This window comes from Magnolia sinica, chromosome 14 (genome assembly GCF_029962835.1).
Source record: "Magnolia sinica isolate HGM2019 chromosome 14, MsV1, whole genome shotgun sequence".
Taxonomy (NCBI): Eukaryota; Viridiplantae; Streptophyta; class Magnoliopsida; order Magnoliales; family Magnoliaceae; genus Magnolia; species Magnolia sinica.
In genome coordinates, this window is record NC_080586.1 from 26833422 (window position 1) to 26846736 (window position 13315).

Sequence of the window (13315 nt, forward strand, 5' to 3'; positions counted from 1 at the left end):
TACTCTAATTTTCAGGTTTGGGGAAAGATGAGTAGATTTGCAGAAATTGGGAAAAATTCAAAATTTTCGCAAATTTTCTCAATTTGAAGAGGATGAATACAAGAGTTATATTAAAGAATGTCTTCATTGGTATTATTCTATGGTTGGTTTGTGGAGCAGCAATACTGTGCCCATCCCCGTCAAGATGGAGATGATGATTTTGAGCCACCATGCAGCTCTGTGGGTTTGAGCCACAGCCGCAACCACACACATTATTCACACGTGTATTATTAGTATTCTATTTCTTTTGCTTTTGATTGTATTGCTTGTGTTTCTATACATGTCTTCTTACAGTCATAAATGATATGAATAAACTTTGAATATAATTGCATCAGTTCAATCTATCAGACAACACATAGATTAGGACCCCATACAAAGGAAACCTATTTTGTGCACTTGTTTTTTGTGATGTTTTGATTTCTAAGTGTGTATTGATGTCTTTCTTTAACAATCCCTAAAGTTTCATTCAAAAATTCGACCAATTTCCCAATGTTTCCCAACAACAACAATACATTACACAATACAACCCATACATCCCATGCAATAATTGATATGTATCTGTATCCCAAGGGTGCGATACATGACATGATAATGATATGGAAAACATTGGTCTCAAGTGTGGTAGGAAGGTTTAGGGAGGGTCCACTTATCTCTCGAGAACGAGGAGAGGATTTGGTTCTAGGAATATGTGTCGCTTGGGAATAGTTTACTTCAATCTAAGTTTCTGATGCTAGCACGTATTTCCCTAGAGGAAAATGTTCCAATTGTTGGATGCTTCTACCCTTGTGGTGGGGCGGTGGTTTGGTTACCTCCTTGCAGTAGAAACTTGTTGGACAAAGAAGTGGAGGAGTTTGTAAGGCTTCAAGAAAAGTTCCAATCCTCCACTCCAGTCTTGGGTGAGAGAGATTCCATGTTGTGGAAAATGTACAAATTGGGCAGGTTCTCCGTCCACTCTTTTTACAAGGTGAACCGTTTGGGAGAGTAAAAATCGCACATCCAAGATTTGGTTTTATGGTGCTCCTGCCAAGGCTGCGAATTTTGTTTGGCTAGTGGGAAGGAAGGTGTTGACTATCGACAATCTTCAAAAGATATCATTGATACTCCCCAACGTTTGTGTTATGTGTACGGAAAATGTGGAATCCATTAGTGACCTCTTCATTCATTGCCCTTTTGCTTGAAATGTGTGGGTGGAGTTCCGTGAGATTTTCAAAATGGCGCTGGTAATGCCAGAGACAGTAGAAGAGCTCCTTTTGGCTTGGCATAGAAGAGGCATTGGGAAACAAGGTAGGAGTGTCTGGCGGTTGGTCTTTATGGCAATCCTATGGGTTATCTAGGGGGAAAGGAACAGTCAATGTTATAAAATATAAGTGGGTCAGTGTTGAAAGGTGATTAGGAAGGTTAAGTTTGAGGTGTTGGGCCAGCCTTTTGCTTAAAGGCCTATGATATGTGCTTGTTGTATAGTGTGTTTGAGTTGTAGCTTTGCACCAGCTTCTGGCATTTTTTCTTGAAAGTATTACTTAAATGCATCAATGCAATAGAGTAGATTAAAAGTTTTTCATACTATATACCTCCTTCAAAACATTATTTGCAGCAGAGGTAGGTTCAACTCTCCGCACCAGTACACCCTGCAATGCACAAGTTGTAAACAAATTAGAGAGCCAACAAAGTGGGTTTGGCTGCTCCAACAGATACAGACTGTGATGGTCATTCAATCTTGTGAATAAAGTAGATGCAGTTAATGCATGCATCTTATAAAAAAGGATACACCCTTGGTTCATTATAAATAGGATTATGATATCTGTAAAGAAGTTTGGTAATATCTCCACTTTGAAGCCAAATGGAACTCTTGCATACTTTTGTACAAAATTTCAAATGTAAAGTGAAACAAGACCCAAACAGCAGAACTAATGAACCTGCAACCAACTTCTCATTTTCCTTGCACGTTTATGAAGATATGTCTCCATCACAGGACATTCAACTCAGATCACTTAGATTTATGAACTCCCTCATCTTGGGATTGTGGAAATCTGAGTTTAGCAAAATGCATAAAGAAACATACCTCATTAGACCGTACTTTTAAGCATTCTCGTAGAGCTGGATTCTCCAATTTTTGCAATAAGACCCCAAGGCAAGGGAACCCTGAATGTTCAAGTAGCAATGATAATGTAAGTTGATTCCTCCTCCCCTCAGTTTCCAAAGAAAGTTAAATGTGTCAGGCTAGGCCACATAAATGGCAAAAAAAAAACCTCAAATTACAAGGTTCTGCACCGATGGACTCAAAATCTGATGCATCACAAACTGAAAAAGTTTATGTTGATTATAGATATGTAATTGTTCCATTAACATGAAATGCAATATCCCTCTCATGCATAAAGTCATGTTGGCACAAAAATATGTACAACCAATGTTGCAAGAATAAAGGATATAGCATTAAACCAGATTCTTTCCATCATTAATTATGTACATGGGCCAAACCATGCAAGTTTCAATCAGATAAGATTTATTGTGCATGTTAGGCTTTTGAGAAAAGGAGAACTGAACAGGTAACAGAGAAAGAGAGTGAAACAAGGACATTAACGAAGCATATATAGAAACAGAAAAAAGGATTGGAGTTATCAAAATTGTTAAATACTGGCGCAGGGTAGGACAGTAAATATTGTAATAAAGGCTTGTTGAAATAATGAGATAAAAAATTCAAGCTACAGTATCAAATTGTGAACTGAAATTACTGTACCAATTTAAGGTATCAGTATGAGTTCGAGAATATGGACCCAAGTCCAAACAGAAGTATAACACACTTCTATTCTTTTTTCCTATGCATGATTCTTGCCTGATAGAAAGTGTTTCAAGCCTTTTAAGCCCATATTGATGGCCATTTTTCTCAAGCCAATCTTGCATTAGGAGCAATTTCATTTTTGTAAGCTGGAAATAGCTAATTCTCTATAAATTCATAAAAGTAATTAAATAATTGCGTCTATTATAACGAAATCTGTTTCCAGGGAAAATCCTTTATATTCACAAACTTCTAGTGCTTAAAAGCATGGTGTGCCATAAAGGCCGTTACGTAAAGGTAACGGTGCCAACCGTTACACATCACAGGGTTATAACAGCCATTATGGAAAACCGTAACTGCCATTAACGTCCCGTTACGCCCCATATAAAGGCCGTAACAGCCCCATAATGGTTTGTTATAGGGCAAATATAGGTTTTTTAGATTTTTTTTTTCAACGTTATGGGGCAGATATAGGTTTTACTAGTTTTTTTTTTTTTCAATTAAAAAAAAAAAAGAGACAATAACGGCCGTTATAGGGGTTGAAACAGCCGTTACAACCCGTATCATAAAGGTAACGGTGGTGGCTGTTACGGCCACCATTACCATTATGGAATACCTTGCTTAAAAGTTATCACTTAATCACTATAATTAAAACCAAGAGGCAGACACAGAGAGCATTCTCATATTGCATAACAGTAATTTAGCGAATGAAAATGTGCCAAATCAATGAATGATCTGAAAGCAGACATGTACCCCAAAATACCAGATTTCTTTGAGACAGGGAACCATGGATTCCTACCAAGTGTACCAGCAAATGGAGTAACTAACAATGTAGACCTACTGAAGACTTTTATGTGATAGAGAGCAAAAAGGTTCACTATGTAGGATAACCTTTTGTACCAACACTGCTAGCACATTTTGTCTCTTGAGGTAAGAGAAGCATGCCATGAAAAATTTAAGGCATGAAAACTTGTTGCAGAATGGGACTATGGAGCCAAGAGTGAGAAGAGTTATCGCATAGCTTCAAAACCAATAGTCTAAGCATCAAAAGGATCAAAAACACAGCATGGAAATGGTTTAAAACCTTAGCCCAGTAGACTACTCTCAATCTCTTTTCGTTTCTTATGTTATTCTCTTTCATTGCATATCGACTGTATCTTTTTCAAAAACACAGAATTAGGTTACATATAAATTACAAAGTCCTTTTTTCTTTCAACGTCAATGAAAATAGTAGCCAAATTCATCCATTTTGCAATCCCTTTAAAAAAAATAAAAATAAAAAAAATTTAACTTTTGCAAATAGCGGATACATTTTATTCTGCAATGATTATCACAAGGCCAAGACTCTCCATGCCCTGCGAAACATGACATGTTTCGTGGTCCTACTACCAATATAGATAATGGAGATGGAGGACAAACTAATCAAGGTGCAACAACCTATATGATGATCACCACAAACGATGAGAAATGAATTATTCATACTCAGACTTCAAGCTTCCAATTTTATCTTCAATGAGTGCATAAAATGTTCTGGACTATTCCAAATTACATGGCTGAGGTATGCACATAAGTTTCCCAGAATGTTTCCATGAAAATCGGACGAATAGTTCAAGAAAACTTTCTTACCAGTATACTTTCCGTTCATTTCATAGTCAGTCAAGAAATGCGACACGACTGTGGTGGGAATCACATATCCAATATTCTCCGCTTCTTCAGATCTGTAAACCTAAACAAAGTATCTGATAAGAACATAGGCAAGAATAAAGTACTACGAATAATATACTTCTTTTTTTTTGTTGAAAGATGTCTAAAATACATGTTTACAGAGAAGACAGCAAGAAAATATTGACATGCTGTCTAATTCAGGCTGATTTCTAAGTGGAGATCCAGAAATCAATTAGACAATACAGGAGCAGGGAATCTACCTGAAACGCCACCCCAATGCACTCCCCCTGGTCATTAAATGCAGGGCCACCACTATTGCCTATGACAATGACAACAAAAATGCAAAGTTAATGAAGAACACATCACAAACTTAAATCAGGTAGATAAAAGATAGTTTTATGAGCGTGCAATAATTCTAAAAGGAAATAGTGAAAAAGAAGAAGGATAAAATATGGTTGAAATCTGCCAACCAGGATTGATTGCTGCATCAATTTGAATGCCCAACAAATCAGTCGCACCATGAGCATATGATGTAACCTGAAAACAGTAGAAAGAATAGCATAAACTCAATTTTATTTATTTATTTACTTATTTTTGAAAGGTAAAGATTTTATTAGAAAAGGCCAAAAAGGCTGAAACATAACCTCAAAATCATGAGCACCAATATTTCCCAAAATAGAAAAAAGAAAAGAAAATATAGGTCTATTAGAATGACACTTCACAACAAAAAGATCAGTTCCTTTTCTCCATTCAATGTTTCACGAGGATTTTCAAAGAATGTCAAGTCTTCAAAATGGAAATACTAACTACTGCCACAGCATGCACATGCTTGATCAGATCTAAAAAGTTTGAAATTAGTGGAAATAGTAATTCTATGGTCCATGCCGTACATATGATGCTCGTTTCAACTGGTGGAGAGCTAGAAGACCAAATATTCTTTATGGGACAGAATGTTGGCAGTCAAGGAACAAGATGTTCATAGGATAAGTGTAGCTGAAATGAGAATGATTTACAGTCCACCTAGTAGATAACTTCCAACCTGTTAAGAGCTTGTGACATCCAATCTTCCCAATAGGTTGGCCCCACCATGAGGATCATCGAGTGCACAAATCAGCCCCATATAATCATCAAGTGAGCCACACCATAGAAAAAGGTGTACAGCCATTGATAAATAGAAGAATACATGTGCGGTCCACTTGATCAGTGGATAGTGCTGATTTTTGCATGAAGTGTTCCTAGTGGTGGGGCCAATTGATTGAGCGGGTTGGATGTCCCATGCACTTAGCAAGTCAGAAGTTATTCGCTGGGTAGGTCGTAACTTGTGGTCTAATCAGTTGGAATTAGTTGGACTTGAGATCTCTCTCTCTCTATGTGTATGTGTTTTAAATAGTGGTAGCATGTTGCGTTGCGTTGCGTTCAACCCTCTGTAGCGTGTAGCGTAAATAGCGTAGCGTGAGCTACACGATACTTCTATTTTAAATTTAAAAATAGGAAAAACATGATAAATAGTAAGAAAAACAAAAAACAAAAAATATAAAAATGCCTACGGGCCTGTTTGGATTCATGGAAAGCATGGGGAAGAAAATAGTGTTTCCCATGAAACTCACTTTTCATTGTTTGTTAAGCCTTTCTTTGTAGGAAATTGTGGCAAACACTGATTCCACTTCCTATCTTTGTTAGAAAATAAACAAATTTATTTTCCTACCTCCACCCCTAAGAAATGCATTTTCCCACAGTGGAAGGAAAATGGGCTTCTCAAGGGTAAAAGCCCAAATGCGCCCCTAACCATGTTCAATCGCCTCACATGTGCTACATGTGGCAAATGAGACATTGTCCATATTCAGTCATGCCCCACAATGCCACTATGCCACATGTGCAACCATCCATCTTATCTTGTGCCCCACATGTGTAAAGAGCCCCCAATGTGCTAATGTGCCACGTGTCACCATCCATCTCTCCTGCGCCGCTCATTTCTCATTGGTCCACGTCATTTCCGATGACACCAGCTCACAAAACATGCCAATTTTCTCTCCCGAGTAGGTTGCGTGCTACACAACACAACTTTTAACGTGTGGAACATCTCTGGGCCCCACCATGATTTATGTGTTAGATCCACACCATCCATCAACTTTTTCAGATCACTCTAAAGCATGAGCCCAAAAATGAGGCACATCCAATGTTTAAGTGGACCACACCACAGAAAGCAATGGGGATTGAACAAACTACCATTGAAACATTCCTAGGGCTAACTGTGAGGTTTATTTTCCACCTAACCTGCTCATAAGGTCACACAGACCTGGATGAAGGGAAAACACAAACATCAGCTTAATCAGAGCCTTGGCCCCAAGAAGTTTTCAACGGTAGGCGTCCAATTCCTATTGTTCCTGTGGTGTGGTCCACTTGAGCCTTAGATCTATCTTTCTTTTGGACACATCCTAGAATGATCTGAAAACATGGATGGACGGTGTGGAGCTAAGAAACACATCATGGTGGGGTCCACGTAAATTTCACGCATCAAGAAATTCCGGGGAAAGAAGAAAACAGGAAGTGTTGACATGTGGAACTTCTGTGGGGCCCATCATGATGTATGTGTCAGAGAATGAGACAAAAAACTAAGAAGATCCAAGGCTCGAGTGGTCCACACTACAGAAAACAATGGAAATTGGATGCGTACTTTTGAAAACTTCTTGGGGCCACAGAAGGCTCTAATCAAGTTGATATTTGTATTTTCCCTTCATCCAAGTTTGTGTGACCTTATGAAGAGGTTAGTGGCAAATAAACATCACAGTGGACCCTAGGAAGGTTTCAATGATAGTCGTTCAATCCCTATTGCTTTCTGTGGTGTGGTGTTGTGCACTTGAACTTTGGATGTGCCTCAATTTTTGGCTTATGCTCTAGAATGATTTGGAAAAATTGGTGGATGGTGTAGATCTAACACAAATAATGGTGGGGCTTAAAGAAATTTCACATGTTAGAAGTTGTGTTGTGCAATACCCTTGGGTGGACCATGAGCCTCACTTACGGAAACTAAAAACCAAGTTATACTCGCCATACCCTCAAGTTGAGGATCATACGATTCCTCATCAGATACAGGCTATGTTTTCATTATCGACAATATCGGCCAAAATATCCCACAATATATCTTGTATTCCACCTATGCGATACAAAACATATAGGTAGTGTTGATATATCCCACCTATTCGATGTAGTGAGCATTTTCAATTTTAATTAATTTATTTATTTATTTTTGTAAATTATGTTAAATCAGTGTTAAATGATTATAAATCCATGATTCTTCATGTTTTGCATGAAAAATCATGAATTTGGAGCTTCGATTTCAAGATTTTGGAGAGATGGGCCGAGTTGTGGAAAATTGGAAAAAATCAAAATTTCTCAATTTCTCGCAAATCGGTTGCAATCTGTGTCCGAGCACAAAATCACTTATGTAACCTGATCTAGTGATTCTTGGTAAGTTGGGGATTTTTTGAAAAAAATATATTTTTAATTAAAAATGTTAAAACATATTTCTTTTAAAAATTCCACTTCAATCAGTGGTCAATTGGTCCCCATTTCAAAGTATTTAGGAGTGTTTGATGAAATCATCATCACAGACAATCTAATTTTTAAATTTGGGGAAGATGGGCCGATTTGCGGAAAATAAGGAAAAAAAAAAAAAAAAATCTCAAATTAGAGAGGATGAGTATCAGCGTTATTTTAGAGAATATCTTCACTGGCATCATTCTACTATGACCTGGGCATAGCATTGTCAGTTTATGGAGCAGTAGTACTATGATTAACCTCGTCGAGATGGAGATGATGATTTTGATCCACCGCACAACTCTATGTAGGTCTAAGCCACAACTGCACATTATTCACAGGTATATTTCTAGTTTTCTACTTCTTTTGCTTTTGAATGTATTGTTTATGTTTCCATACGTAACTTCTTACGTTTATAAATTATATGAATAGGCTTTGAATCTACTTGTATCAGTTCAATTAGACAGCGCATGCATTAGGACCTATATAAAGGAAACCCATTACGTGAACTTGTATTTTGTGATGTTTTGATTTTAAGTGTGTATTGGTGTCTTTTTTAACAATCCTTACAATTTCACTGAAAAATTAGACCAATTTCCCAACCACGGCGATACATTACATAATACAACCAATATATCCCATGCGATAAGTGATATGTATCCGTATCTCAAGGATGCAATACACTATGCGATAACGATATGGAAAAACATTGGATACAGCCAGTGTTCCTAATATCGATACTATCGGCCGATATTATCGTTATAGCTAGCCAGCGAGTCAAAACCCATCCGATAACCTCGGAAATTTAAAAAATAAAACCAAAATTCTTTTTATCGTGCGATATATCGCACAATATCGCATGATTTTTTTGCGAAATTACTGATATTAGTAATACTATCATGTTGTATATGTAGATTTACCGGAAAATCGAAGAAAAAAAAAAAAAAAAAAAAAAAGAAGAAGAAGAGGAAAATCTTTCAATCCTTGTAAGAGGGAATTTTGGTAACTATGGAAGAAAATTGCATGATCGGAAGCTAATTTTGGTGGGCCACACGATCGAGAGCTAGTGGTGCACTGTAAATGCGAAAAAACTTTGAATTCCTTTTGTTTTTTGTTGAATAAATCGTAGATTTCCTACGAAAGGGAGATTTTAGCAACAAATCAACCAAAAATTGTGGGATTTTTGGGATTTTTTTGGAGAAATTTTAGGGATTTAAGGTTCCGGAATGACCGAAACCCAATCTCCGTGGCGAAAATGGCTTCAGAAGCCCTTTTTGATGAATGCAGTGTAGAGACGTACATATGATTGGTCTGTCATGGGTTCTGTGGGGTCCACCTTGATGTATATGTTTTATCCAAACCGTCCATCCATTTTTTCCTATCCCTTAAGGACTTCAAGCCAAAACTTAAGAAGATCCAATTCTCGGGTGGACCACACCAGAAAAAGTGGTGAATGACCATTAAAAGCATTTTATATGCAACGAAAGTTTTGGATTAAGCTAATCTTTGTATATTCCCTTCATCCAGTTCTGATTGACCTTATCAACAGGTTGGATGAAAAATAGACATTACGGATCTACTTAAAGCAGACCTTGATATGTTTTTAACGGTGAACGTTCTCACTGTTTCATGTGGTGTGGTCCACTTGAGATTTGTATGTACTTAATGTTTGGGACAACATCCTAAAATGACCTGGAAAAACAAATGGACGAAGTGGATATACAACATATCATCAAAGGTGGGCCCTACAGTAAGGGTAACACCCGCTAAGCAGTTAGCCACTTAACACATAATCCATGCCCCTTAAGTTAAGGGAAAGTGGATTTGGTGCGACTTAGCTGAACTAAAGACGGTGTGGCCCTTACTGTGGGGCCCACATAGATGTATATATTATACATCCATTTTGTCCATCCATTTGGAGAGATTATTTTAGGTCATGAGACAAAGAATGGGTCAAATCCAAAGCTCAAGTGGACCCCAACACACAAAACAGTGGGGATTGAACTCCTACCATTAAAAAATTTGTGAGGGCCACAGAAGTTTTCGATCAAGCTGATATTTATGTTTTACCTTGGCCCATATTTTTATGAACTTATGAACAGGTTGGATCTCAAATAAACATCATGGTGGACCCCATAGAAGTGGTTTCAAGTTTCAATGGTGGGAGTCATTGCCCCCACTGTTATCTGTGGTAGGGTCCACTTGAGCTTTGGATCGCCCTTATTCTTTGGCTCAGGCCCTAAAATTATCCCTCCAAATGGATGGACGGTGTGGATATAACACATACATTATGACAAGGGCCACAGTCAGGGTCCCACGCACATCGTTGGTTCCGTCGCAGCAATGGGCGTGAAAATGGTGCGACGCGGATTTCCTGTGAATGCCTTTCGCAGGACATTCCTATGATGGGATGCTAGGTGGGGCCACCATGATGTTTCTGAAAAATCCACACCGTCCATCCGTTTGTCTAGAATATTTTAGGACGAGATCAAAAATTAGATGGATCCAAAATTCAAGATGGCCATAGGAGAAGGAAAACTAAACAGAATTTCATACCGTTGAAATCTTTCTGGGCTCCACCTTGATGTTTATATGCCATCCAAACTGTTTATAAGGTCATTTCCACTGGGATGAAGTGAAAAAACGAAAAACTTAGCCTGATACGAAACTTTTGTGGCCATACGAATGTTTAAACAGTGGTCAATGAATCTCCACTCTTTCCTCTCATGCGGCCCACTTGAGTTTTGCATCCACCTGATTTTTGATCTCTTGTCCTAAAATGATTTGAAAAATGGATGGACGGCGTGGATTTTTCATAAACATCATGGCGGCCCCCACCTAGCATCTCAGCGCAAGAACTTCCTGCCAAAGGCCTTCACAAGAAATTTGGGATCCACTCAATGGGACGTGGATTGCCTACTAACGTTGTTTGTACCAGTAGCTACTGGATAGTGCCCTGTGGGCCCCATCGTAATGTATGTGTTTTATCCGCGCCATCCATCCATTTTTTTCAAATCATTTTAGGGCATTAGCCCAAAAATGAGGTAGATCAAAATCTCATGTGGACCACACTAAAGGAAACAGTGGTGATTGAAGGCTCACCATTAAAAACTTCATGAGGGCCACAAAAGTTTTGGAAGAAGCTGATATTTGTGTTTTCCCTTCATCCAGGTTTGTGTAACCTAATCAACAGGTTTGATGCAAAATAAACATTACAGTGGGCCCTAGGAAGTTTTTAATGGTGAATGTTTAATCACCATTGTTTTATTGTGGTGTGGTCAATTTGGACCTGTTTCAATTTTGGCTGCATGCCCTAAAATTACCTAAAAAAATAGATAGACCATGCAGATAAAACAAATATCATGGTGGGGCTCACAGAGCATTATCCAGTAGCCACCTCGCTACCGGCAACGTCAATACGCAACCCCTGGCATCAGTAGGCAACCCGTGCCCCACTCAGTGGATCCCTAACTATGGGGGCCATTGTAGGGTATGTGCCTTACATCCACACTATCCATCCATTTTGAAAGCTCATCCAGGTCTGTGTGACCTTATGAACAAGTTGGATCTCGAATAAACATCATGGTGGGCCCAACGAAGGTTTCAACGGTGGGCGTCACTATCCCCACTGTTTTCTGTGGTGGGGTCCACTTGGTTCTGTTTTCATATATGCTTTGATACATTTATAAATGTTATGCATTACTTTTTAATATAGTTGCCTTAGTTCAATCAGACAACGCATGGCTTATAACCTTATACAAAGGAAACCTATTGTGTGCACTTTTGTTTTGAGACGTTATGATTTAAAAGTGTATATTAAAGTCTTTTTTAACAATCCCTGAAGTTTCATTGAAAAATTCAACCATTTTCCCAATGTTCCTCCATGTTTCCCAAAAAGTGCAATAAATTATGTGATACAAACGATATATCCCGTGCGATAACCGATATGCATTTGTATCCCAAGGGTGCAATACGTTGCGCGATACCAATATTTCGAACATTGGATACAACTTATGAAACAACAATATTATGTTACATATCGCACCCTTGGGATACGGATACGTATCAGTTATCGCATGGGATATATCGGTTGTATCGTGTAATGTATCACTATTGTTTGAAACATGGGGAAACATTGGGAAATTGGTCGAATTTTTCAATAAAACTGCAGTGATTGTTAAAAAAGACATAAATACACACTTATAAATCAAAACATTACAAAAAAAAAAAAAAAAACAAGTGCACATAATGAGTTTTCTTTGTATGGGTCCTAATATATGCGTTGTCTAACTGAATTGAAGCAAGTATATTCAAAGTTTATTCATATAATTTATAAATGTAAGAAGACGTGTGGAAACACAAGCAATACATTCAAAAGTAAAAGAAGAATCACTAGATCAGATTACATGTTTGATTTTATATTTGGACACAAAGATTGCAACTAATTTGCGAGAAATTGGATTTTTTTTTATTTTTTTCAATTTTCCGCAACTTGGCCCATCTCCAAATCTCGAAATCAAAGCTCCCAATCCATGATTTGAAAAATCATGGATTTGTTACAATTTAACATTGATTTAACGTTATTTATAAAAAATAAAATGATCAAAAATCGAAAATGCTCATTGGATCGAACATGTGGGATATATCCCACTACTTGTGTGTTTTGTTTCGCATAGGTGGCATACAATATATATCGTGGGACGATATATCGACCGATATCGTCAATACTCAGAACACTGCTCATTTAACCCTTCCTCTCTTTTTTAAAATTGGTTGTTTAAGCTAGTCTCTCTATCATCTCTATGCCCAATTGATGCACAAAAGTGCAGTTAGTCATTCCTGAAGAGGCCCTTCATTCCCCACATCCATCAACTAGGTAAAGTACACATTACTATTCCTCATGTATGACAGTGCCCTGAAACAGTTGTATCACTTAATGTGTAACAAATGCTCTGTTTTTGCATGACAGTAATGAATCATACTGATGCAGTCAAAATATGATACTCAAAACTGATAATAATTGCACATCAGTGATGCATTTCAACAACAACAACAATACCAACAGCAGAATAGGATTGAAAGTCCATTATAATTAATCGAACCTCTATTCGTGATACCACACCCTTTGACACTGATATTGTATCTCCTCCAAGTGGATACCCTACGACAGTTACTGAATCCTGCATAAGAAGCACTCAGTACATTTTAAAGAAACTTCAAATCAATTTTACTAGAAGCTAGGCTGAAACAATAGGCACAGGCGCTTCACAACACCCAAAAAGAATCACATAATTTAAGGCC

The 13315-nt window shown here is 37.8% G+C and overlaps 1 protein-coding gene across 4 annotated transcripts in view; it reads right to left on the minus strand.

The window, feature by feature from the left end:
- The window catches only part of LOC131226166 (protease Do-like 2, chloroplastic), a 92212-nt gene that overhangs the window by 20127 nt on the left and 58770 nt on the right, over nucleotides 1-13315 (minus strand). For 3 of the 4 annotated variants that reach the window (XM_058221890.1, XM_058221892.1, XM_058221889.1), the window contains 6 exons: nucleotides 13117-13194; nucleotides 4948-5014; nucleotides 4738-4796; nucleotides 4439-4538; nucleotides 2099-2178; nucleotides 1608-1664 (listed from right to left, as the gene is read on the minus strand). In XM_058221890.1, coding sequence (XP_058077873.1) covers nucleotides 1608-1664; nucleotides 2099-2178; nucleotides 4439-4538; nucleotides 4738-4796; nucleotides 4948-5014; nucleotides 13117-13194 — 441 coding nt within the window. The remainder of the gene's footprint in view (nucleotides 1-1607; nucleotides 1665-2098; nucleotides 2179-4438; nucleotides 4539-4737; nucleotides 4797-4947; nucleotides 5015-13116; nucleotides 13195-13315) is intronic. The other variant, XM_058221891.1, reaches the window with a different exon arrangement.